Source organism: Micropterus salmoides, unplaced genomic scaffold (assembly GCF_014851395.1).
Source record: "Micropterus salmoides isolate LMB-PRFRI ecotype aquatic unplaced genomic scaffold, ASM1485139v1 Ms_hic_scaffold_1, whole genome shotgun sequence".
In the NCBI taxonomy this organism is placed as follows: domain Eukaryota; kingdom Metazoa; phylum Chordata; class Actinopteri; order Centrarchiformes; family Centrarchidae; genus Micropterus; species Micropterus salmoides.
In genome coordinates this window covers 13,873,288-13,899,194 of record NW_024040040.1, presented here as the reverse complement: position 1 = coordinate 13,899,194, position 25,907 = coordinate 13,873,288, and the positions used below count along the sequence as shown (strand labels likewise).

Here is a 25,907-nt window from a genome sequence, read left to right as displayed (position 1 = left end):
AATGGGCCACCTACAGTTTTTGTGCTGAGTTAAGGCACACTCAACCATCAGGCTTTCCGTTAAGGAATGATAAAGAAAGAAATACTCTTATTTTTTGATACTTTATGAATGTAACTCAAAGCATTTAAACTGGTGACTAGCTTCTCACACAGCACATGGGGTCGATATCCTGCAGCTTAAGAGATGTTTTAAAGAGATTTTAACTTGGAAAGACTTGCCACTTGGCCCACGGAGCTTGACATTGTATCTCTGAGTTTGAGCTTCAACTGTCCAACCCTGGCGGCCCACTGAGAGTCAGCCACCTTCTCCTGCTGTAAAGAGAACAGCGCAGGGGATAAGATCTCCTGTCAAACTGCTCTTGACAAACACAAAGGGGCTACTGCTACTGAACTGCACCCTCTCCACAGTTCTCTGTATGTAGACAGATAGACAGGCAGAAGGGAAAGGGGGAAAGCCAAGGTGAGTGAGAAGTGGTAGAGAAAGTCAGAGAGGAGAGTGGGAGGGTGTGTGTGCGCACGTGATAGAAGATAACACCATCAAGAGAAACCAGATTGACACCCCAGTGTCGTCAGTGTGTGGGCGAATCTGTCACAGATACAGAGGCAGATAGGCTTAGGCAGAGAGGCATTGTTAGAGAAGACGCAGAGCACCAAACTTAAGTAATCTACACACTTCAGGGACAATGGACTGGAAAACTAGCAGCAGCTTTCTCCATAAAGATGGAACACACACACACACACACACACACACACACATGCACACACGCACACACACATAGACTTACGCATGCACGCACACACACACACCCCTTGCATAGTTGAAATAAGAATATGTGGACTTGTGCTGCAAACTCAAGTTACGTTCAGTTCTCTGTGCAAAAGTAATGATTTACATGCAAAGCTGTCACATCTTCAGTGGCACATCATCTTACATTATTCTGCTTTGACCACTAGGGGCAGTCCCACATCATACCAGTACTTGTGGCTCTCTGAGACAAGTGATATGTATTTTTTTTTTAGGGCAATTTTGTACTTTCTACTCCATGACAACTATCGGACTGTAGTTACTGGTTACTTTACGAATTAAGATTTTTATACACGGAATGTGAAATATGAAAATGTACAAATACAGCTGAAAACGATTAGTAAATTAACTGATTCACTATAAATTACCTGGAAACTATTTTGGATGTTTAAGTCACTTTTCATCAGCATGCAAAAGTGCCATTTCCTGGTCCCAGCTTCTCAACTGTGAGGATAAAATATAAATATTTAAGACAGTTGAAAATAATGCACAAAAAAGCAGGACTATCTGATCAAAAGCCAAAAAGCAAATACAATACAATTTATTATTGAAGCCACTAAGCTGAACAAATTGAAGCTAAGAAATTGAGCCATTTGATGGAGACTGTATTCTGAGATGTTCCAGTCTCCACAGCACAGGTTAAACAGTCTTTTGTTGCCCCCTCCTTATGGTCACAGATTTGTGGATGTAGGGGTTGACACCACTGGAGGCTTTGAAGAGTGAATCCAGCTCCTCATGCCCTCCAATGGCCTGCTGCAAATGTCGTGAGGTGGATGCGTTTGACCTTCAGATACTTTAACACTTCTTCTGCCAAATCCTCAACCCTACCGTGAGCTGTCTTTAGCACGGCTGTGGCTGCTTCTGGGCATCATGGGTTTGTTGATCAAAGCCACTAAACTGCCTCCTTATTCTCAGTTAGTGTGAAATAGGTAAATAAAAATGCACCTGAATGGGGAAACACAAAACAAAACATCACTGGATTCTGGAACAAGGAGAAGTTGAGTCACAGAATATACGTCACAGACGTGATTCCAGTACTGCAGTCAGTCTTAAGCTGATGATACACACAGCAACTTTTAGAGCAATCATGCAGGGCAACATTGCCGTCAATGGTAATGAGTAAAGATTACTATCGTAATCCCCTTCCCCCTTCTTACTTATTTATTCCATGTGGTTCAAGTGTGTTCAAGGTACAAGGTACATTTATCTGCCATTTTACAACAAGGTTGTAACTGAGTTTAACTAAGTTTGTTGTTCCTTTTTTACTACTGACAAAATTGTTCAATGCAACATTTTTAAAATTAGGTACAGAAATAAAACTATTTCGCATGGTGCAGAGCTGAGGATGAACATAAGAAGAAGTTGCCCTGTAATCTTCTGGTGCAACATTAGATACTTTGTATCTCTTGCCAGAGGACAGCAGGGTGAACTAGCTGTGACTGGGGTGGGTAGTGTCTTTTAGTATCCTTTGGGCTTATTGTATAATATTCCACAGTGTATAAATCAAGTAGCTTCCTCTGTGTAACAGATTTTTTTGTTTGTTTACAATGTCCCCTCCTCCAAGGGCATGAGGGAATCTTTTCAGTACCCCAGAAATGAAGGGTAGAGATCGATCCATGACTCGCGTCAATCCACATAATAATTTGCCATCAGCATACTGAAGATTCTTAGTGTGAATAGTAGTCTTATGTTCCACAATCTTCAATTTTTGAGCTTGTTTAGTTTGGCCGACATACACCAGACCTCTGTGACATTTCAGTATATGTAACGTGAGTGTTATAAACGATACATGTATATCGTACATACAAATGGATTTTTGATTTTCCTCCCTATGCATGGGTGCACAGACTCCTTTACATCAGTGGAGACAGAGAAGTGAGCACAGTGACCAAACTGATAGAACCACAGGGATTAAATGAGAAAATAAATTGATCTTGTTTTCTATGAATGTTCTGAGAAATCAATCCATTGCACGATTGTTCTTAAAAGGTTAGTAGTGTGTACGTATATATATACAAAGTTATTTTCATTTATATATGCTTTGATAATATGGACTATTAGCTAGATGTAAGCAAAAAAAAAAGATTAACAACAAAATTAGTTCCTTTCCTTTCCATTCAATTAAAGAACTAGCATTGACTAACAACAAGTCCTTTGATGTCCGTTTAATGCCAAATCACCTGCTGACACCATTTTTGCAGAGTGTGCAGCTTTCAAGACACTTTACCACTTTACCTCCACCAAGGGAATACTTCCACTTTGTGTTCTTTCTTGCTTCTTACTGCCCGATCCCTTTGCCTCCAAACCCGCTGTCTCTACAGACAAAAGACAAAATGAGCCCAGATTTGTCAAATGTAGGGTTTCCTTCTCTGGATGATGAGGTGGCCTGTTTGGTGTCCCAGCCTCTCAGTGTAACGGCTGGTGAGGTTCCCCTGCCTCCAAGTCCTCAACCTGCTGTGGCTGTGTTTCACGTGGGAGACACTCACAAGAACAAGAACTCAGATTTGAAAAACATAGAGTTTTCTTCTCTGGGTGACGAAGTGGCGCGTTTGATGTTCAAACCTCTTAGCCTGTTGCCTCATCAGGTTCCGCTGCCTCCAAGCCCTCCACCTGCTGAGGCTTCGTTTCACGTGGGAGACACTAAGGAGAAGAAAACCCAGATTTGAAAAACATTGAGTTTCCCTCAATTGATGATGAAGTGGCTGGTTTGATGTCCCAGCCTCTCAGTGTAATGGCTTGTGAGGTTCCACTGCCTTTGAGTGAGCTACTTTAATGAGAAGACGTACCCAGATTTGAGAAACATGGGGTTTTCTTCTCTGGACAGGGTCATTAAACCAAAGCATCCTGACCTACTGCCTCATCCGGTTCCACTGCCTCCAAGTCCTCCACCTGTTAAAATTCCGCACCTTGCAGACATTACATACCTCAGTTGTCACCTTTCCTTGTCTGGATTATGACATATGAGACTGTAATGAAATGAAGTACAAAGCCAATGCTTGTTTTACTTGTTCCAAAATTTCAATAGTTAACAACAGCAGAGAATCAATTTTTTAAGCTGATCCAGAGTCTTCACCCTTTACGACAAACACACGCTGCATTTCTTTTTCTCTAGCAAATCTCAAGTGTAGTTGTCAGAATTGTTTGGTAGATATTTTCATAGTCCTACAGTAGTTATTTTGATGTCTACTGTTACTTCTACTTGAGCACTAGTTATATAAAGTAATACTACTTTTATTTGAGTACAGCTTTTGGTTACTCTACCAACCTCTGCCGAACAAAGTAGCGTTTTTCCACTCCAAAGACTCAAACCTGACCTGCTATGAATTGCACTAAACAATGCAAGTAGAGTACCACAAACAACCTTTCCTCTAAACAACTCTGTGGTTTAATAGCCACCAAACCATCCCCAAAGCAAATTTAAGAGAACAAAAAGGGAAACCTATAAAACAAAGCTCATACTCAACAAAAGAACAAGCTTTGCTGCTTTATTTCAAAAACCATTCTAAGCTTCAAAAATCGGCTCAAGCTAGCAACTGCCTCCCCTAACCACACAAAGCTTAGTGACACTAAGTCATCCAGCAGGTTTAAAAGTTGAATGAATAAACCCAACCAGAAACTATCTGAGGCCTAACCATCTCCTTTGAGGTGCGCTGAGCTAATTGCAATTTGCATAACACTGCAGTGTCTAATGTCTAGTCCTAGTTTTGGGCTATAGTCTTGGCTAGTACAGTCCAAGACGTGACGCTGGTCGGGTATGCACATCATCACATTATCAACACTTGCTGTATTCCCAACATGGACAGAGCCTTGCACACACAGTGTGATTTATCCTTAACAACTCTGAATAATGGCGTATGAAATGAGAAGTATTAAATGAACTGGAAGTCCTTCTATGATCCCCCACCCAAGAAAGATTAGGAGGAGGGGGGCACCTCCCTGCATGAGTAGCTCCACAGCCTGGCTGACTTCCACACAGGCTTGCCGGGGACGCTGCCACGGAGCAGAGTGTCAATTTTAAAAGAGCATCTCTTTCCTCTGGGCTGGAGGGTGATGGATAATGCTTTTGTGCATTACTGAGAGGGGAAGGCCATCCATCATGGCTACGTGCATGCGGTGGTCTGTGTGTGTGTGCACAGTTTGTGCATGTGCTGATTCTATGCAGGTAGCATTGCTCTCCTCAAGGCTGTGTAGTTATGGAAGGGGAGGGGGTAAGAGGAGGCCATGCGGGTAAGATGTAAGGCAGACTGCATCTGGAGACAAGGACTCTCACTGGTGTCAAGCAGGGGGCGTGTTATTTATTTGGTTGGGGGTCGAGGGAATACTGGAAGCATCCTTTTGCTGATGAAGAGCTGATGCTCTCGGACACACTGCAGTGCTGGTGGGTGGTGTGTGTTTTGTGTCAAAGGCTAGCTTTTTAACACCAGATGTTGTCATGCAGTAGGCTGATTAGTGGGAAGGAAAGAGACGCAGTAATGCAATAAGAAACATACGTGTGGATGTACACACAGTACGTACACACACAGAATACATTAGTCCACATTCATGAGTTATGAAGTGTCACCAGTCAAAACTCAGCAGGGTACAAGACTGTGCAGCAGGAAGGCTCACATTCTCTTGCACTCCTTTGCAGGGAAGTTTAAAAAAATCATATTTTGGACACAAATGGCTGGAAAATACAGGCGAAAAGCATTGCAGGAGTGAATTTATATGCGCATATATTTGCTAAACCTTTTGTATTTTCACTTCTATATAAATCTGGGAGGCACTCCACTCAATACAGTGGCACTCAGGTACAGAAGCACTTCTCATTCTTGGCAAGGTGCAGAAAGCGACAGATACTATAGTATGACCTGCTGAACAGAGCTCTGTTTAGCATGCCATGCTCTATAGGGCTAACATATAACACCCATGCTAATGCTGTTCCTGCAGCCGCTCCTGTTTCCATAACAACTAAATGTGAAGGAGACAGGTCTCTGACCAAAAACCACAGAGCAGCCTGGGTGGGAGGACACATGGGAACTAAACCTGTGCATGCACACACATAGTTGATGTAAAACAAGCAGGCCCATACATGCAAACAAAAATGCAAACACCCATGCAGGTGTAGTCGTAATGTTACACACCCACACAGCAGCAACCTAACCACCCACTGACTCTTGTTGTTTTTCCTCCCCGTGTGTTCAGAGGAGAGGGCAGGTGGTGCGCACTCCCCTGACTCCATCCTCTGAGGGTTATTACTGTTACAAATAATCCCATGATGACGCCAAGTCCAAACAGTTTCAAAAATAAAGACGGGATATTGATTTAATATTTGCAGCAGTATTTGTCAGTGGATACAGTTGCTTGTTTGTTGTTCTTCCCAGTGTATATATGAAAACTGCAGCGCTGCGACTTTGTGTGTGGCCTTGGTCATGGGAGGAAGGCCTTTTGTGTAGCTTGCTTATTCTACTATGATGTGTTTACTTGACTCTCTGCTTGTGCCCCAGTGGCCTTATGCTGTTATGTCTCTAAGGGCCCAAAGTGTAGCTTGAGAGGGACTGATAAGCAAATTGAGCAGGCCCCTTTCCTCCCTGCTCTGTTTGGCTATATGCAGAACGATTGTTTCATTTGTGTACAATATATTTTTTCCTTTTTACTGCCTTCTCTCTCTCTCTGTTTCCTCTCTAAATGACTGTACATTTTATGAATGTTGCTGAGCGTGAGTGCTAAAGTTTGGCAATTTCAAGCCCATGCAACTGTAAGTTTCACCTCTGCAATATTATAATTCAGGTGAAAAACAATGAGAAAAATGAGAGGAACGTGCAGGGATAAATCTCCAAAACACTTACTGAAAGGTCCCATGAATCTACCTCCACAACATCATTCAGCAAGACCCTACGTGTATGTGCAGGTGTTGTTATGAAGATGGGTGTTTGTGTGTGTGTGTGTGTGTGTGTGTGGTGAGATAGATAAAAAGAGAGAGGGATTGCTAAGTTGGCGGTTTGAATGATGTTTAACTGGAGCTCAGCACAGTTGAATGAGGCTGTAAATCCGCTTTCTCCTGGGTGTAGCTACTCAGAGAGCCATGGTACAGAACTATCACAGAGAGGGAAGGATGTCACCACATTACTGTCACACACGCACACACACACACACACAGACACACACACACACACACACACACACACACACACACACACACGCACAATATTTCTACCTCCTACAAGGCATAAAATATAACCCATACCATCAGCAGCAACCCACTCAGAGGATTGAGGATATACACAGAGCACAGAGCTCCATCCCACATTAACCAAACACAGAGAGCGCTCTCCTCTCTTGAGGCTTCACATCCGTACTGGCCTCACTGGCATGTAATCTCCCTCTGCCACTCACTTCTCCTCACAGCTTACTCTGCTTATGAGAGTAGAAAGGAAAACAACAAAACAAGACAGTCACTAACTGGCAGGTACAATTTAATGCCGTAAAGGAAATCAGTGTGTATAAATAAAATAAAGGAGGGAATCATTGGTTGATATTTTATTCCTGCTATAACAAATGTATCCACTAAGTCTAAATATATGAATACAGATATCTTCCTATATGTATAACTTCACTTAAGGACATTTGTTATAGCAAATAGCACCAAATTGAAATGCCTTTTGAGGGCAAAAAATTTTATATTTAACCTTTTTATTTACTGCTGCCAACGACATACAGCAGTGTCCAACTTCATCAAAAGGGGAAACGTGCGGGTGTTCTTACAAAGCTGCTTCATAAACACACGTTACTTGTGGAGCTAATTTGATTCATATGAGGAGATTTGTGTGCAGAGCCGAGGAGACCAGGGAGGTTGTTTTTTTGAAGGGTAGAATCGTCAATTATTTCGGAACAGATGGGTCTCAAAGTGCAATTGAATTTGATTATCCTCTCAATGGAATACATAATGAAAGAGTCCTAATTTGCAGGGAAAGTTATGAGAAGGCCATTTCAATTTCTCCACATGCTAAACTTGGGTACCAGCTTCACAAAACAGACTCAGGCATTCAGATAATTTTCTATTTCGTATTTTCTTTCTTTCTTCCCCTTTAATGACAGCCAGAGTGAATCATGATGAGCACAGCTGTTTATTTGCTTGTTTCTGAAATTTGCCCCAGCTGCATTCTTGAAAGCGCAATGCTTTTGTCATTGTTAATTGATAACCACTTTTCATGAAATACAACTTTGTTTTTCATTCTATTATCAACACACTTGTTCAAATAATAACAGGCTTGGCAACTCAACGTCATTGAAATCATTTGACAGATTCAGAGTAAAGGATTGTCCACGGTGCCAGCATCGAACAGATTATTACAGAAGCTTTAAGATGTTTTGTCCAAAACTGTTCAAATCCTGACAGCCTGTCAAGTATGATTGCTCTACTAACAGCTTTCCTTTAGGCTACTTAACTTGTGATTGACAGATACATTTTTAGCTCTTTTTTTCTCTCAGGTTCAAGAGTTCATATTGATTTAGGTTTCACAGAACGTATTTAATCTGTTTTTAGAATTGGGTTGTTTTAAAACTTGTAAGCATCATCAGTTATTTCTTCCTCTTTGGAGCACCAACACAATGATCATTCTTTCCTCCTAAATACAGTTTTAACGACTTAATTGCTCATAGATGGACTAGATGTTTAAGATAGGACCCTGATCAAATGGTAAAAGTATATTAGGAAGGTTTATTTGGGTGGGAAGGAACACAAAACTCTTAAATGTCAGCATGCAATGTGATGTGACTTCCAGTCCTACCTGTTTACAGGTGTAGAGGAGGCACACATGAAGAAAATTGCATAAAGCTAACAAGATCTCTGTACCCCACTTTTCGTGCAAGCAAGGTTTCATTAGCCACTACTAACACAACACAGCTGAATCTCTACCTGAATTGTCAGGAATTGCCTGCATTGTGGGTAATATAAGCAGCAGGTATTTTAAAGACGAATGCATAGAATTAAAATATCTGAGCTTTTATCTAATTGAACATCAATATATCTTTGGTATAAAAGATTTCCTTGGGCAAAGTAAACATACAACTCTTTTTAAATTTCAGCATTTAAGTCAGAATAACAAGTCTACAAACTCTTTGAAGGTCCACTGTTTCCACTCCGAGAGCTGCAGCTTTAATCTGAAGCAATTACTTAAACAACACAATTCTTATAATACAGAACTTCTGAAGTGTTGCTGGTCCCTGATGTCAAGCACTTAAACTGTAACACCTTCACTCAAACTCAACAGCAAACACTCCAGACAGATGGTTAGGACCCACTGCGAGAGGCCTCCCGCCATGCCTGATAACAAGTTTCTTGTGGTATACAGGTTACCCGTGACTGTAAACACACCAGCCTCAAGTGGAGAGAACAGGTGGCCCACCACATAGGACCCCTGGTCACAATGCGTGTCCACAAGAAAAAGTTCAGTTATGTGGAAATGTCAAAGAAATATCTTGCTCTGAATAATAGCTCTGCACCCAAACATTACTGCTGAGCAATCCCAGAGCTGACTGGCTCCAGTCTAGAGAGAGAAGCATCCAAAAGCATCAAATCACCCTCAGTATCTTTATATCAAGTTAATTTCCTCTGTGCTGCTTCACAATGACAGGAAAGCTGGCCTAGTTTGGAGCTCTGAATGGAGATTTTCTCATTCCAATCATTTCCTCCATGTATTTGTTTTCCGAGGCAGTATCCTCTGGTGGTGGGGACATGATAATGTCACGGAGGAAGGAAAGTGATGGTCTGCCTGGTGTTTATACAAGACTTTGGCATTTGTTGTCATTGGGTCTGTCGTCATTGGTAGGCAAGTTGCCATAGAGCCCCTTTCCATCCTCCACACACACACACCCACCCTCCCCACTTTGACCCATATAGGTGCTTTGAACCGCTGGCAGGCCTGACAAGATTATCTGGGCCCCCTTCCCAGGAAGACCATTGGGATTTGGGTGCGTGGTGGTGTGTGTGCACGCAGGAAACATGTAAACGTGCTGTCAGTCTTTCCATGTGCATGTGTATATGCAATGCTGCAGCATTTTGTGACAGCACTTTGGATGCTGTTGAAAGAGATGTAAGGTTTAGTCTCCAGGTGGTTCTCTTATTCAGTCACTGAAGGTGCAAGGAGGAGGATATGGAGGATTTTTGAATTTATGATTTCTGTATCTCTCCGAGGAAGGTCTAATTCTATATTATTGATATTCTGCATGACTAAATCACTAGCTATTTCTAAGGGTTATTTGAAACCAATGTACACTTGATATACCCAGACCAGGCTTCACCTTGCTACACTGTGAGAAGCAATACTAAGTGATTAAGTTAGAAAAACAAACAAAGTTTCTTCCCTAACTGCGAGGCCTGTTTGCCCTCTCTTCCATCTTGATAACATAATCCCCAGATTAATTAGCTGTGTGTTTCAGTCACTTCCTGTAGCGCGACCCTCAAATGGGCTCCCTCCACAATCTGGCCTATCGACTTACAGGGTTCCAGAGCTTTTTCTTTGAAGGCCGCCTCGGCTTCAGAGGCAAAAGAACTCTCTGATCTGACGGCTAAAGAAAAGGGCCCCTGCAGTAGGTCGTTACAGACTGAGAAAAACCTAGAAAAACAACATTTGGGTAACACTCACACTCACAGGGGGAAAAAATTAAGAATAATTTGGGTGTGAAAACAAGAGGCGGTATGGAACAATGGCAATCTGGCTCCTTTGGTAATTTCCTGTCGGCGTTCATTCGTGTGATGTGGTCGTGACTGTTCTGCCGGGATCAATCAAACCTGTGAGCAGATGGCATCGCACTTCTCCAGTGGACTGGGGATTGTCTGTGTTTTTTCAGAGACGGTAATTGGCCGGCTATGTCACGGACTGGAGCTTGCTAACAGCCACTGCCAACACGTGTCGTTCTGCTTTGTATGTAGTACCTGTGCTACAGGCCCCATTTCACATTAACTCAAAGTTGTGTTAAATGTTGCTATAATTAATATGCTATGATGACAGTCTATTTCAGCAATGAAAGACACATTTCAGGAGCGCATATAAGCTAAGATATTGCAACATTAACTTCGGCTCTCTCATTAATCTGCCAAGTCAGTAACAGCAATCATAAACCCCCCTCCCGCATAGAGTCAAAGATATCACATTCTGGATCTGAAACTCTGTGCTGTATTTGTTAATAGGGTTTGCATTTAGGTGAGGAAAGCTTATGTGGATAAATGAAACCGTGTGTGGGGGACTCAGAAAGCTGTATAAAAGAGAAGCAGAGTAATTGCATGTGTACTGTATGAGTCTTTGTGTTTATGTGTATGAGTCTGTGTGTGTGCGTGTGTGTAGCAGAGACGCCGGGCACTTCAAAGCTTTGATGTTGAAGCTCCTAAATGAGGGCCACCAGAGGTCCAGGCTAATGGGACATCATGGGGAGATTAGAGGCCAAGTGTAGCAGGCTGACAACACAGCATTATGTATGTATGTGACAGAGAAAGAGAGCAAGAACATGAGCTTGTGTGTGTGTGATTTCCCATGTGTATTCCTTTTTGCAATTAAAAGTGAAAGTTTGGCTCCAGAGTTTGAGGGTAATTGGACAGGAAGTATTTAGCTGTGTTGTTGTGCTGTCCACAAATATTGGCATAATGTCAAAAATTATAAGAAAACATTGCATCAATCAAACATTTTCTAAATGTATCACAGTAAAAAAAATCTTGGCCAGTTTTTTCATCAGTATGGTATAAATCCTTTATTAAATAATCATAACAATAATTATAATAACAATCATAAAAAGAGCATTTCTGTACAAAGACCCCTTTAAAACAACAACAACAGCAGTCCGAGCAGTGCGAAAGGGGGGATCCTGTCCTTTTACGTGTTTGGTCCTCCCAGGCAGAAGGGGGCGCTGTGACTGTCACTGTCAGCGTCAAATTACTGTATCTGATACCGGCTCCAAAGGCAAGCTGGATCCCCGAGGCTCCAAGGCACTTTGAAGAGAGTCAGTGGGGTCCAGAAAAGCGGGCCTCAGAGGAGAGTGGTGTGGTGTGCGTGTACATGGTGAGCGTAAATGAGATGAAATGTAGAGTGCATGTGTGTCTGGTGAATCCATGGCAAATACATAGCTCAGGCTCCTCAGCAGCAGCCATTGTCCCCTTCATTTTTAGGTCTGAGTGCCTGTCAGTGTGTGCGTCCAAGATCTCATGTATTTCTGATAGAGAGATGGTGTGCATTCATATTCTGTATACACATCTGTATATATAAGTGAAGTAATGCGTGTATGGTGCATGTGCATGGGAGGGAACTCTGAGATGTTTTCTCTCACCCTCTCCTTCTCATGGCTTATGAGTCCATTCAGAGCGTGCAAGACAAGACCCTTTCTGACTGGTTCAAAACCGTCCTGAAGAATGTCCGCCTTGCTGTGCGAGAGCAGAAATACAGAAAAGAAAACTAAAACGACTTCAGAAAATAGGCCACAATTAGCCAGTAGGTGGAAGTGGGGGTGGTGTGATCCATGTGTATGTGTGAGTTGGAGGTGTGTGGGGTAGGGGTAGGTCCTTTAAATCATGGCTTTTGAGGTCCACATATAAAGAGAAAGAGAGATGTAGACCTCCTCTCTTGTCTTGGTGTCGCCTCAACATTCCTTTTTCAACATTTCCATGAACAGTTTGCTTTTAAGGCTTGTTGTGTGTCCCAGGGCACAGTCAGTCAGTCAAGTCAGTCAGTCGATTGAGAAGAGCGGTTTCTGGTTGTGCATTTGTTTCTGATCCCATTTGTTTTTTGTCCTCACGAAAGCACAGGGAGAACATTGCCACTGTGTGAGAGAGAGACAGGGGGATTTTAGTGCTCTGTCAGTCATAGTCTCTCTCACTCTCTTTGTTTCTCTTTCTTCAGCAGTTTTCAGTCTTACTAGCAATCCATAGGTTGCGTCGACCCAAGCTCCTTGACCTTTCACCATTAACCACAATGTAAACATGACCTTCTCTTTGACAGGAACCAGTAACAACAGTCTCCGACGACTAAATCTAACAATAACTCTCTCTGTCGTTAAAAGAATGTGTTAAAATGACCCCCCCACCCACCCCCACCTCTACGTACACATACACTTTCTTTGCCTCTTTTTTTCTACTTATCTGCCATCACAGCCTGGCAATAGGCCAGAACGAAAACATTAAACAGAAAGAGAGTGACCGAGCAGAAAGACAAACTTGATGGAGGTTGGTGACTAAAAATACCACAGACTGTCAGGAACTAAGAGGATAACTGAGGCTGATAGGTAGCAGAGTCTACGACAGAACAAAAAAGCCAACGGGCCACACAAAGGAGCTTCTAAGTCTAGGCCACTGTGTTCACATGTGATCAAAAAAGACGCTTTCTAAGCACGTTCCTAACCTACCAACTTTCCAACACAATGTGTTCTGACTCAGTATGTGTAGCTTACAGTATCCAGTTTCACAACTAGACCTCTTACAAATCTATGATGCATTTATAAACAGTTCTCTTTTGGTGGAGCAGGAATCTGTAATTGATATGTGTAGATATTTACTTTTTGAGGCCTAACATCCCCTCAATAGAACAATCCATCTGGGTAACCCCAGTCTTTCTCTCATTGGTTCTTTCACCAAAGAATCTACCAACACTGGACTGTGCCACGTTTCCCAAGCAGGAAATGAATTCCCCTCTGAGCTAAAAAAGTGGCTTTCTTGTTGTCCATGTGTCCAGGGGTCTGCACCACTGAGGAATTAAACTGACGCTAAAGTGAACTGGAGGAAATGAAGAAAATACTGAGAGGCTTTCACAAAATGGCTGCATCTCCCGCTCTCGATCCGTCTCCTTTTGTGTTTCCTCTCTCGAACTCCTCACGCCTCGGTGCAGCAGCGCTGTTGGTTCAGTTTGACCTTGTGCTTGAGGCCGTCGTACAGTTCGAAGTTGTAGTTCTCCAGGGTGGTGGAGGAGCGTGACGACAGGCCGCTGTAGGAGCAGGTGCAGTACAGGAGGAGGCCGGCGCAGACTGCCCCGAGCAGGACGCCCAGGGAGCTCATGACAATGATGGTGACCAGGATGGGGTCCAGGGTGTACAACCACGAGTTGTCTTTCTCTGAGACACGGGTCACCGGGGGCTCAGATGACGGGGATGCTGTGTTCCACTCGGGGAACTGTAAAACTGTGACAGGAAGGGAAGGAGGGAGTGGCAAGTGAGAACTTTTTGAATTAGCAGAAACAGAAATGTGACTTTAATTCTGCTAATCAAAAGATGTGAGTTCTTTGTGCATTACCTCCACCTAATGGGTCTCTGCCACTGAAAAGGCGTCCATCTCCAAATTCATTGGGTCTCTTAACTGTCAGAGAGAAGCACAGGAAACATGGTATTTGAGCATCAAGCAAATTCCACAAATAATTATTACATGGCACAGCATTTGCACCAAAAGATGGTGCTATGGTGGGGAAGAGACTCATCTTCCAAGTTGTAATCCAAGTTGCAGTATGTTTGGTACTTTTGTTATATAGTAGAATCTTTGGCTGGTTTTCTGGTTCCACTTTAATACATTTTGTAATGCTAACAATCAGCAATAACAGGTGGTTGCACTGCTCATGAGTTTACAGGACTACAAAAATATTTACTGATAAATAACCCTTTAGATATTGTAAATTTATATTTACTGGTGTTTATTCAGAAACGTTAGAGATTTAGTACACATAAGTCTTGGAAGAAAAATTAGTAGAAAAATATGACTTTATTAATAGAGAAAGATCATTATGATACATTCCTGTCAAACACACAGTCATCACATAGCATACTGATGGTATAAGACTGTTCATTCCATGTGAATAAAGATGCAAACATCATCAAATAATTAACATTACCCATACTTATCACCATTAAAATCATCGACACTATTACTGTCAAGTTTAAGAGTGGTGTATAAGATGACCAAAGAAAAAAACCCCACAAATGGCAACATTTAAGTAGTGCTTGTGACAGTCTCGCTTCCCATTCTGTGAAACTCACGGCACTGCCAGGCAGTGTGAACTGAAAATTGATATGTATGTGAGTGTCTGAATTGGAAGATTACAAGTGTGGTAAAACTAGCAATGGCTGCAGCACTTTAGTTGAGCCCAATGGCTCAAGTGTACTTTTACTTTAGATGAGTTTTCACTTTCCGTGTGTGCGTGCATTTGTGTCTATGTGTGAGTGTGTTTTTGAGCTTGCTGCTCTTGGCAAGCATGCAGGAGTGGGAGTAACTGCTTGGCAAGGCACACGTCTAGATCCGGAGGTCTTTGATGGCCAATGGCGTTATTAATGCTTCGTTTCCAGGGCAACTGAAGTTGGCAGCGGATTGGGCGACAGAGGTGCAGTAGATGGGAAGGAAAAGTGCTTACCGCAGCCTTAATAAATGTTATCTGTCCATTAACTAATTACAACTATTAGAGGCTTGGAGCGTAACGGTGTCGAGATGGACTAAGTAGGGTTTCCAATCCCTCCTCTCCAAGTTGATTTAAAAGCACATAGTGAGAGTGTGCCAAAAAACACTTTTTTCACTCTGGAGAGAAAAGTTAAGCTTCAAAATAGTTGCAACAAATCGAGGTGCATTCTGCTGAGCTGTGGGCTAGTAGGTGATGGATTTTTGCTGGTGTGACAGATCACGAAAGCACGGCCATTTAAAAGCCACAGAGTGAAGACTTCAATTCCATTCAATCCAGGGTGTTAAACTGAGCTTGTGTCGAATTTCGACCACCTCTGTACCAACTGATGAGAAAGAAATTGGTGACAATTTGTCTAGCTCAGTCAGAGTTTGGAGAAATTTCACAATAAAACAGGCTTTTAGATCCTAGATATGTTAAATATTAGTAAGAACTGCATTAGCTAAGTCTTAATTTATGTTAATTGCCATTCACGGTGTCTTACGGCACTAAAGGAAGAACCATCAATAGCTGGAGCTCTGCTCTGGTTTTTATAATGTCTTGGATCCCTCTCACTGGTGTACATATACAGAAAAGCATTGCACTTATGGCTTCCAGCTGTTCCAGCTGCATTGTGGGATTTGTAGGAGAATAAATCAAGAACGAAGTGGTGATGGCAGACAGCTGTGTCTATTTACAACCCTAAAAACAACAAGCACATATTCCCACTGAAAACCCAACAAGGCTTTGCTCGGCATGGCTTTCATCTGGGCAGCTTAAAGACATGGGGAACAACGGAAGTGGGTGGTATGAAGCACAAATGGGAGTGGAACAACGTGCTTTATTACGCCAGAGAATCAAGATGAAACACTAAACACTGAAGACAGCTGCATCCATCACTGACTGATGCCTTTATCAGGAGAAGACAAGACGTTCAATCAAACGAGCTGGTTATCTCCATTTGTGATGCAGGACTTAAAGTATGATGGATTTGCATTCCTTTGATTTTAAATGTGCACATGCTCTGCTGAAAAGGACAATGGAAGGATTTTTTTCATCTCCGTTACAACATCCTCACTATTGGTACAACTCATATCACAGCTATCTTGTGTTGTTATTACAGAGATACCAAGAGCTTTATTTTCTTGAACTTTTCTTGGACGAGCTCACACATTGAATGCCTCTCAGCCTAACAGTTTTCTCTTCTCTCTCTCTCTCAGCACTGCAGAGCTCCTCATGTCTCTGGGGTCTTGTTTTAGCCTGTGGTTTGGCAGCTCAGGCTGGCTCTCGCAGCAGAACCAGCTCGACCCCCTCCTCTTTCCAGCCCACACATGTCTGTGTGTATGTCCATGCTGGGGTCATTTCAGGAGGACTGTTGGGGCTATGAGTAGCCAGACGGCACTCAATGGTCCGAAACAAGTTGTTCAGATAAATAACTTACTCAGACTTCAGTCCTCTCATCAGGAGCAGCATAGTGTGAAATGTCAACAGCAAACTCCTTAATGGAACAAAGAAGAAAACAGCAACCGAAGCTACATCCATTAGAGACAGCGAGACAGAGCACAGTGTTTCTTTGCAAATTTTCACTTGGCAGTTTAGGACAATGTCTATGTCATCATCACCCTTGCAACTGTAAACTAAATGAGGGAGGGGGTTTGTCGAGTCGATGTTCTGTCAATCTTGTGGCATCACGACACATACTGCCACTGACATCACAAGTTGGCGTCCTGCTCTGCCAAACACAACGCAGCTAAGTGCTTCTTTTCAGCAGAGGGTACGGTGTCGGTCCCGGCTGTCCAACCTCACTGTCAGGACTGGCTCCACCCCTGGGGCGGCCATACTGGAGGACCAGTTAGAATACTGGAAGCACTGCGAGGAGCTGTGATAGGCCACTGACAGCTGGCTCTTCTTGGTGGCCAGGTGTTGTCGGCAGCAACAGAGGGCTCTGACCAAGATGGCCACCGCCAGGAGAAGAAGGGCGCCCCCGGCGGCCATAATGTAATACCAGTGGATGGGCAAGGGAGGCACAGGAACGCCTCCCCCTGGTGGAGAGATACAGAATAATTGGCCAGCGGGAAAAAAGTGGCACTTGTTTATTTTCTACATTTAATTCTCTATTTTCTATCCCTATTGGTCTTCATATGAACAGCAGGCGTGCACCTCATATGAGCATGCACAAGCATGCCAGTTGCAAAAAATAAAATAAATCTCCAAGGCCAAAAAAAATCAAATGCATCCATTTCTCTCATGTAACTTGGGTTTCAGTTGGAGGACAAATTTTCACACCAAGATCATCAAGAGATTTGGTTTGAAATCAGTCCGATGTTTGGTCCAATCAAATTCAATGCAATTCATTTCTTTTAAAGCTCCAATGAAATTACTTGGTGTGAAACGAATGCCAAGATAATTAGTCATAAAAGCACCCACACACATTGAATTAAGGAGCTTCCTCTTCCTGTTTTGCACTGGCACAGGAAGTCACAAACATCCCCCTGATAAAAGTCTCAGAACCATGCAAGAATCAGTCGGACACCACATGGGAATCCAATGCTCCAGAGCTCTCACTGAGCTGATGCTGGATTGGGATTTGTTATTTAGCTGGCTTGAGTTGGCAGATTTGTTTTGAGTACATCATTTATCCTGTTCTCTGTTCTTGGTTTTTCATTTTCCTTTTTCTCATGCGTACTGGCCAGTCCTCTCCTCCTCAAGCCAAGCTCTGTCTCCTTGGAGACTATCTCCACAGATCCTCTACACTGCTGCCCCTCGCTTGAACCCCCTTCTCAAATTCTTGGTAAGAACCAACTACCGACCTTCCAAGAAGCCTCTACTCGACTACCCAAGGCGGCTATGAAAAAACGTACCCCTGAAGACAATGAAAAACTAAAATATAAAGCCCACATGTATCATTCAAACTTGATGTGGCGAGTTGTAAGACCAAGAGAATGTCAAATTGAACTAGGGAAAGTGAAGCAGAGCTGAATACATCCTGATTTTTGGACCGTGTCACATAATTACAGAGGGGAATGGTGCGTGCTCTGCTACTTCACACTGCACACACTCATTAGACAGAGCTGAGTTAGGGAGAGGAGAGAGAGACACCAGTGCTTGCCGCTGCTCAGTCACTCTATCAGATTGCTTTTCACTGGGGACACTGGTGTGTATGTGTGTGGTAGTATTAATGTGTGTGTTTGTGCATGTTTGTCAAGGGTTAGAGACTCTGTGTGAGTGTGCATGTGTGTGTGAAGGCGGAGGAGTAGAAAAGCCGGAGAAGTGCACACACATCACATTCGCACTGAAACCGCCAAGCTCTTATCTTATTGGAAGACATTATGAGATGCCAAAACACTAACATCAATCTCATAGAGTCCCTCAGGATGCTCTAAATATTTTTCATGAGGCAGACAGTTATTTAAAACCCTTCAGGCTGTGTCAGGGAGCCTAGAACTGAGAATATGTAGCTCTTTTCAAATATCTGACTCCATGAGGTGTGCTTGATTTAGCTTGCCTTACACGCAGAGTTTGCTCTTTTGAGACTAATCCTTTGTTTCCACTGAGACTGACAAGGTAAAACTAATGCACAACAGAACATTACTCAAATCATCTATTTTCCAACTTGGTAAGAGTTTGAGAAAATTCATTTGGCATTTGCAAATGTGATTATTAAGATTTTAGCAAGGGGTTTAGTAATTGTTTGAGGATGTCTGCATGCTGCTGCTGATGCGATGAATCACTAGTTTTGAAACTGAATGCAGTTTTTATTGATCTGGGTTCACACAGTTCTAGCAGACTCAGCCTCTGGGATGTCGGTGAGTGACTGGTTTGGGCTGAGTTTTTTTAGACAACTTAGCCACCAAGCAAAACTCCCCAGGCTAGTGCATACCAACGGGCAGGAAGCAAGACCAGAGAGGAAGTGACATCATACCAAAGCCAAACTCACCTGGATTTTCAGGAGAAAAAGCTGCAAAGGGTTCTGCGAGGACAGAGAGAGATAGGAACAGAAAGAGAGAGAGAGTGAGAACCATTAGAACTTTAAATGCAAGGGAAAAGTCAGTGAAATGTCACACAAATGTCACAAGACTATCAAACTCCTCCTGAGGAAATTTAAGTTAATTCCTCAGATAACTCACATGAATTATGGCATTTACTCGGCTCCTTTGCTAGAATGCAATTTCAAACAGAGCACATTGTGCGAGTTGGGAATTTGAGATGGGCTGTGTTGAGAGTGTACAGGCTATGTGTACGTGTGTGTGTCTGTGTTTGCAAAGTTCAAGCATTTCAAGTTGTTTATCTGCGGAGTCCAGTTAAATTGAAGCGGGTAAGGGTTTTTTGGCTTGCTGCAAATGCACAGACCAGAACCTTCTCTTTGACTGCCTGGAATGCAAACAGAAAGAACTGGTGTGTGTGTCTTAGTGTGTGTTAGATAGTGCATGTGTGTGTTTCATGGGGAGCTGGTGAGAGAGACAGAAAGGGGGAAACCGACTTGGGAACTGGCGCCTTTTGGCGGGAACGCCAACGTACTGTGAAAAACTCAACTGTGTTGGGTGATAAGCAACATCCCAGAATGCTCTGGGAGGGGCAGAGGAGGGGAGGGAAGGGAGGAAGGAGGAAACACAGCAGCATGGAGGCAGGAGGGGGCTGTCATCATTGCCTTCCAAGCTGCTGTGCTGCTTAGAATCTCTCAAGACTCCCGTGACACACATATACACACAAAAATGACTGATAGAACGCAAACACAAAGAGGCAGAAACACACAAAAACAGAAGCGATTGCCACAAGCTAAAGTGACTTAACACACACATATGCGCACACACTCTTTCCCTCAATTACACTTTTCCTTCTCCCCACTGTGGTCCAGCTCCAAAGCACACTGGACGTCAGTCAAAATGATGACGGAAGGTTTTTGGCTCTGAACCCCCGGCTCGGTCTCTGATCTGTTTAAGACCCTCTCCAAAGCCCCTGCTTGGGCCAGATTAAGGAGGCTATGCTGGCGCTCGCCTCACACCAGGCACCCAGAAAGTTGCTTGGGAAACAGCCTGTCTAGTAATTCCCTTTGACGGCTCGGGAAAAGCTCTGTTTACAAATACGACAGAGGAGTGAGCGCAAGAGAGATAGAGGGAGAGAAAGAGAAGAAGAGAAATCTAATGAAACATAGATTAGCATCGCAGGGGCCCACGGGGCGTTTATGGCCTAGTTTTCCTATTCTTCTTTTCTTTTTTTTGTGGAGGAATAAATGCTGTCCCTCCCTCTCCTTCCTCCTTTCATCTCTGTATTCAGTGGGCTCTTTGGAGGAGAGGCTGTCTCCGAAACAGGGATGGGAGGGCGAGGGAGTGGCGGGTGGGGGGTGTTTATCACTTCATGTGTGTCACTGTTCAAGGACCTTAAGGCTAAAAGTGGAGGAGGTGGAAGGGAAATAAAAGGAACGGCAGATTGAGGGAGGGCGAGACGAAGAGGTGATGGTTGAGTTGACGAGAGGGAGTGGGTGGGTCAAATGATGTGTGTTTGTTTGTGCGGAACTTACGTGTACACTCTTTCAGAGGGATGCTAGAGCTCATGTGGATGTTGTCTATCCAGATGTGTCCTCTGGTGCCATGCACAAAGAAACCTTCCATCACAACCTACCACAGAGAAAACAGGGGAGGAAGAGGAAGAGGGAGAGGAGGAGGTATAAGTTGAAAAAGAAGAGGAGGAAGAGGAAGACGGAGACAGGATGAAGGTAAGGGGGAGCAGGGGGGTGGAGGCAAATTGAGAACGGGGACAAGTAGGAGGAGGAGGAGGAGAAAGAGGATAAAAACTTAATACGGTGCCTGTGATTTTCAAGTTGCACTCAAAACTTGCAATCATCCTTCCCTTCTCTGTGAGCGTCTTCAACTTACTTTTTTATGAGAACATTAAGTGCCTGTGATGTCTCTGACAAATGCATGACAATCCCCAAACAATCACACAGACAATAGAGACACTATGGCATACTTTAGCTCCTTTTGAAGTCAAACCTGGCCCGTGGTGACAGAGAGGTTAAAACTGATGCTTTCATATGCTCTGAGATGAATCTCTCTCTAACCAACCCTGATAAAGACATTAAAGATATGTTTCTTTTTCTGGGGAGACATATAATAAAAGGTCTGACCCAGATACCTATTTATCAAGCAGACATACTTTAATATAGCTCACTGATATTTGCCTGAGGTCTGTCTGCTGTTATGACTTTTCCAATCACTTGCTTTTTTAGCCCTTGCACTTTTTTTCATACCAGTAAAGATAAAGTTATTTCCGAAATGTGGGTTTATTATTACCTGGAAGTCTTTAGGGGAGCGAGGCAGGATGGTGCGACCCTCCTTCCAGACGGGGCCCTGATCGTCTTTCAGTGTCCACAGGACGGTCTCCTCGTTGTGGGCGTCCCGCAGCAGGACCTTCAGGTGGCCCTGGGCCTCCCCCGACAGCTGGTAGGAGAAGAGGAGGCAGAGGGGCCCAGTGTCAGCCGCCACCACGGGGCTCACGAGCCGGGCTTGCTGCTGCTCTGTCTTTAGGCTGGCGTCCATGTACAGATAGCTGTTGAGCTCTGGAGGGGAGTGGGATCAGATGAGATAGGATGAAACATTACTTTGTCTTAAATCCAGATGTGCTGCGATTATACAGAGTAACTTTGGTGATTTCAATGTTTTAGCTGTATTCACCAGATTTGAAAATCCAAAACAAAACAACAAAATGTTGACATTACAGAATTTCACAGCAACAATATGCACCCGAGCTGTTAGTATTTTTAACACATTGCCAGAAATGAACAAAGCTTTGTTTTAACCTTGAGTTTGCTGGTTGCAGTCAAATTAAAGTGAAAATATCTTGATTTAATGGGTTTTCATTTCAGCACTGGAGGCAATAAAAACTAGGATATTTGAAAGGCTGTGTGGACTTTTGAAATCCACTGTAAATGGATGCTGCTGGAATGAGTTTGTGGGGCACAAATGAAACACATACACATACTGTGTGTGCATACAGTCACACAATTATAATCGTTAATCATCACTGTGTGCGCATTCAGGCAGACTTAGACATATATATCCATACGCACACATGTACAGTATGTGTTTTCACACAATTACAGATATCTCCAACATGACTCTAAAACAATAAGGAAACTAATCACCAGTTGCTAACAGGAATGGGATCAGTACCACACAATAGTCAAACCAAACAATAGCGATATGACAAATATAAACACACAGAAGAATAGGTCCAGTGAGAGCGTCATTCGTACATGGAGTGCTACCAGAACTCATGTCAAGACCCTCGGGGCCTATTTCTCTTGATTCCCTTCCAGGTAAATGACTTAAACAACGGAAAAGTCAAACAAAACGCAAGCCAATTCATTTGTTTACACCAGAGGATGTTTAGTTTGCAAATTGGATGCTGACATGAATTCCATTGTGAGAGAGTAAGATTGGTGAGACTACAGTATGTATGGGTGTGTGTGAGAGACAGAAAGAGACTGCATGTGTGTGTGTGAGAGAGTGATTCAAAGAGGCGTGTGGTGAAGAATTTTTTAAGTGGACCCTGTGGGAAAATGTCCAATATCAACAATCTGCAGATTAAATCACCTTCTTTATCATGAACTGCGTGTGTGTGTGTGTGTGTGTGTGTGTGTGTGTGTGTGTGGGAGCAACTACAAGCCTTTCTGTCTTAAACGCAAGGAAAAAGTAGTCCGAGGCTAATCGAGAGTGTGTGTCTGTTTTAGTTTTTGTGTCCAGTAACAGCACAAAGTTTGTCTTTAACACGGCATCTGCTTTTTATCCAAAGCACCTTACAGCGGCATCCACTGAGGGTGTATGTTTTTAGTACAGACATGCTCAAGTTATTGAGTGACTGGGTCGATAACCTTTTGCTGTGTGTGTGTGTGTTTGTATGTGTGTGTGTGCGCGCGTGCCTTGTTTCCAGCAGATCCGACAAGCAGTATCTGGAGGGACAAATCTTCCTCCAACTTGACAGCTCCCCTCTGCCCGCCATACGCCCAGACTCGCCTGTGTGTGACACTTCAGACAGTGTGTGTGACAGTGTGTCCCTTGGCCCTTCGCAGCCCTGGAATGAGTGTGTGTCTCTGTGTACTCTCCCCAGCTGCACACGGCACAGTTTTTTGTGTGCATGCATGTGTATATATGCCTAGAGAGGATGTGCGAGTGAAACATATTTGTGACTCCGTGAGGCGTGTTATCACTCATTTTAATGTGTGCACCAAAGCCTCTTCCATTGCCTATGCCTCGTGTTGAGGCGCGGCGTCTCGCAGTGAACCCCCCATTGTTATGCCTCTTGTTCGCCAGACAGCTCATAATCGAGACTGCCTTGCCATACGCAGCACAACAGAGCATTATTAATCCATTTCACAGCGGTCTCCTGCAGCGAGAAACAAACAAGGATTCAATCTATGAAGCCTAGTTAGCACATTTCTTCAAGCACGGGTATATTAAGCCAAATAATACAGATTATGGTGACTTATTGCAACTCTATGCCTAATTACTGGTTTCATGACTGAGGTCAAGAGGTGAGGAGCTCATGGTTTCTGGGTCACATGAGAAAAAGGAATTCTATAGAGGATTAAACAGTGATTTGATAGCAGTGAAATAATGATCCCGTGTTGGCTGGGATTTCTGACCTTTGACATGTGCAGGAAAATCAAAGGCTGGTGTGGCGTGTCAAAACGCCTGGAAATGGTACTCAATACATGAAAGCCACGACCTGACTAATCTAAGCAACCCTTTCCAATCCATCCGAAAGGAGAAGAAATGAAAGAAGCTACTTTGAAGCCCCCTGTCAAAGATGGTTTTGACCTACACAGGTCACGCTTCAGGAGAATTTCTGCCTTTTTGCTGTGAGATCTGTTTCCCTGCTGAACATGACCCAGGTGACATCACAAATTTGACAAAAAAGGAGGCAAGCTGAACCTCTTGTTTAATTCTCTACAGCTGCAGAAATGCTGAATCTTTTATGAAGACTTGCTCAAAAGCATTGCATTTTAAAACAAGGCTGGGATAACAATCCCTTACTCTGCCTATGGAAAATTATAAATAGCGCTATGAACAAAACCCTCCCTAAACCCAGCAGGATCTTCTATAGCTTTTAATAACACGCCAAAAGCTGCATTTTTGATCCACGGGTATGTATAAAAGGAAAGTGAATAATTATTTCTTAAAGGAGTGTATAAGTAGATGGAAGTCTACACTGCATCATCTGGGATGTGCCTGTGGTAATGGAAGGGCAGTGACGGGCGGCTGGGAATAACTGCTCGTCTTTGGAATCTCCTGCTCTGAACTTAATTGGAGCTACTGGGTCTTTCAATTTCAATTCTCTGTTTTATTTATATGGCGCTAATTCATAACAGAAGTTACCTCATTGCACATTTAACCCCTCTTAACCCACTCTTAACCCTTTCCTGCTGAGACGTCACGCATTTTGACACACAGAGTCAAGCCAGCAGAAAGCTGGTGTTTGTCACATGCGAGGCTGTATGCACTTGACACAGCGGCGATGTCTATTTCCCTCTGATTCCCTCGGTTCATTTTCGTTCCCAATCACTCGGAAAGAGTGGCACGGCTGGCAGACAATGTTGCTGCTAAATTAGACTGGTTTCAATTTAAGGAATTATTTTAATCAAATTGAAAAAGGACTCAATGAAGATGCACAAGAAGAATAACTCCATTTAATTATAGAAAACAGTGTCTTGTCTAGACCCACCGAAGTTGCTAAAATAAACTTAATGCATTTGAGCTTGTGCAATTTTCTGTGCCCAAATGAAATTCTCCTTGCAGCTGCATACATAAAACCTCTGCAGTAATCATCTGCAGTTGACAGAAGCTGATACAGAAACACAATGTAAAATTTGAGCTGCAAACCGCGTTGCTTTGTAAAATCATCCAGACCTACTAGCTTAACTAGTTTCAAAACAACCCCTGCCGGTCACTGTCCATCAAATGCTTTCTACACAGAAGAAAAACGTAAACTCCCTGAAGCAGCTCTGAGTCGTTCTGCTAACAGGACAGCAGCGGTGATTCATGCAGAATCTTCACATGACTGATGAGGAGACTCACCGTGGCTGTGCAGGGACCAGAGGAGAGGGGCAATGGGGTCATGCGTCCACCCACACAGGCCATGGTCAAAGTCACACACACTGTCTGATGGAGGAGAGGTGGCTACTGTAGAGGTGAAGAACAGGGAGGAGGGAAAAGACAGAGTATGAGCCAGAGCCAAAGGGCACAAAGGCATGAGAAATCGCAGTCATTTCAGATAAAGAAGTATTCACAGCTGCTCTACATGATGTCATACAGCCCTTTGAAGGGCTTTCATCTTTGTTATTACAGCTTCCTAATAACACCATTAATCCAGTATTTCTTTTGCCTTCAAGTAAAATACCTTGTTCCCAGATCTCACCTGTAGTCGTAATGGGGACAGTGGTGGTTTCAATGTCGGCAGGCAGAGTTGGTGTGACGGTATCAGCCGGTGTGGTGGTTTCTACAGACACAAACATACGACAGGTCAAATGTGGGTTGTATGAAACAATCCTCAGACATTTGATTATTGCTAGGAGGATGTATTAATCACCCAGTGTTTGCTTAAGAGATTATTTATATTGAATTTCTCAGGGGGGGCCAGGAAGTACACATGTGAAAGGAAGTGGTGAGCAACAAAGGCAGAGAGAACCAGAAAGTATTAGTAATGAGGTATAGTGTAAGCTAGTTATATATT

General features: G+C 43.3%; 1 protein-coding gene across 2 annotated transcripts in view; it reads right to left on the bottom strand.

The window, feature by feature from the left end:
- Positions 1-11,514: 11,514 nt before the first annotated feature.
- Positions 11,515-25,907, bottom strand: part of nrp2a (neuropilin 2a) — a 60,498-nt gene continuing 46,105 nt past the window's right edge. Inside the window, exons 12-18 of one of the 2 annotated variants that reach the window (XM_038718952.1) lie at positions 25,593-25,673; positions 25,253-25,357; positions 21,470-21,735; positions 20,698-20,794; positions 19,117-19,149; positions 14,054-14,116; positions 11,515-13,941 (exon numbers count right to left, since the gene is read on the bottom strand). In XM_038718952.1, coding sequence (XP_038574880.1) covers positions 13,637-13,941; positions 14,054-14,116; positions 19,117-19,149; positions 20,698-20,794; positions 21,470-21,735; positions 25,253-25,357; positions 25,593-25,673 — 950 coding nt within the window. In that variant the 3' untranslated portion in view covers positions 11,515-13,636. Of the gene's footprint in view, positions 13,942-14,053; positions 14,117-14,493; positions 17,222-19,116; positions 19,150-20,697; positions 20,795-21,469; positions 21,736-25,252; positions 25,358-25,592; positions 25,674-25,907 lie in introns of those variants that run through there. The other variant, XM_038718957.1, reaches the window with a different exon arrangement.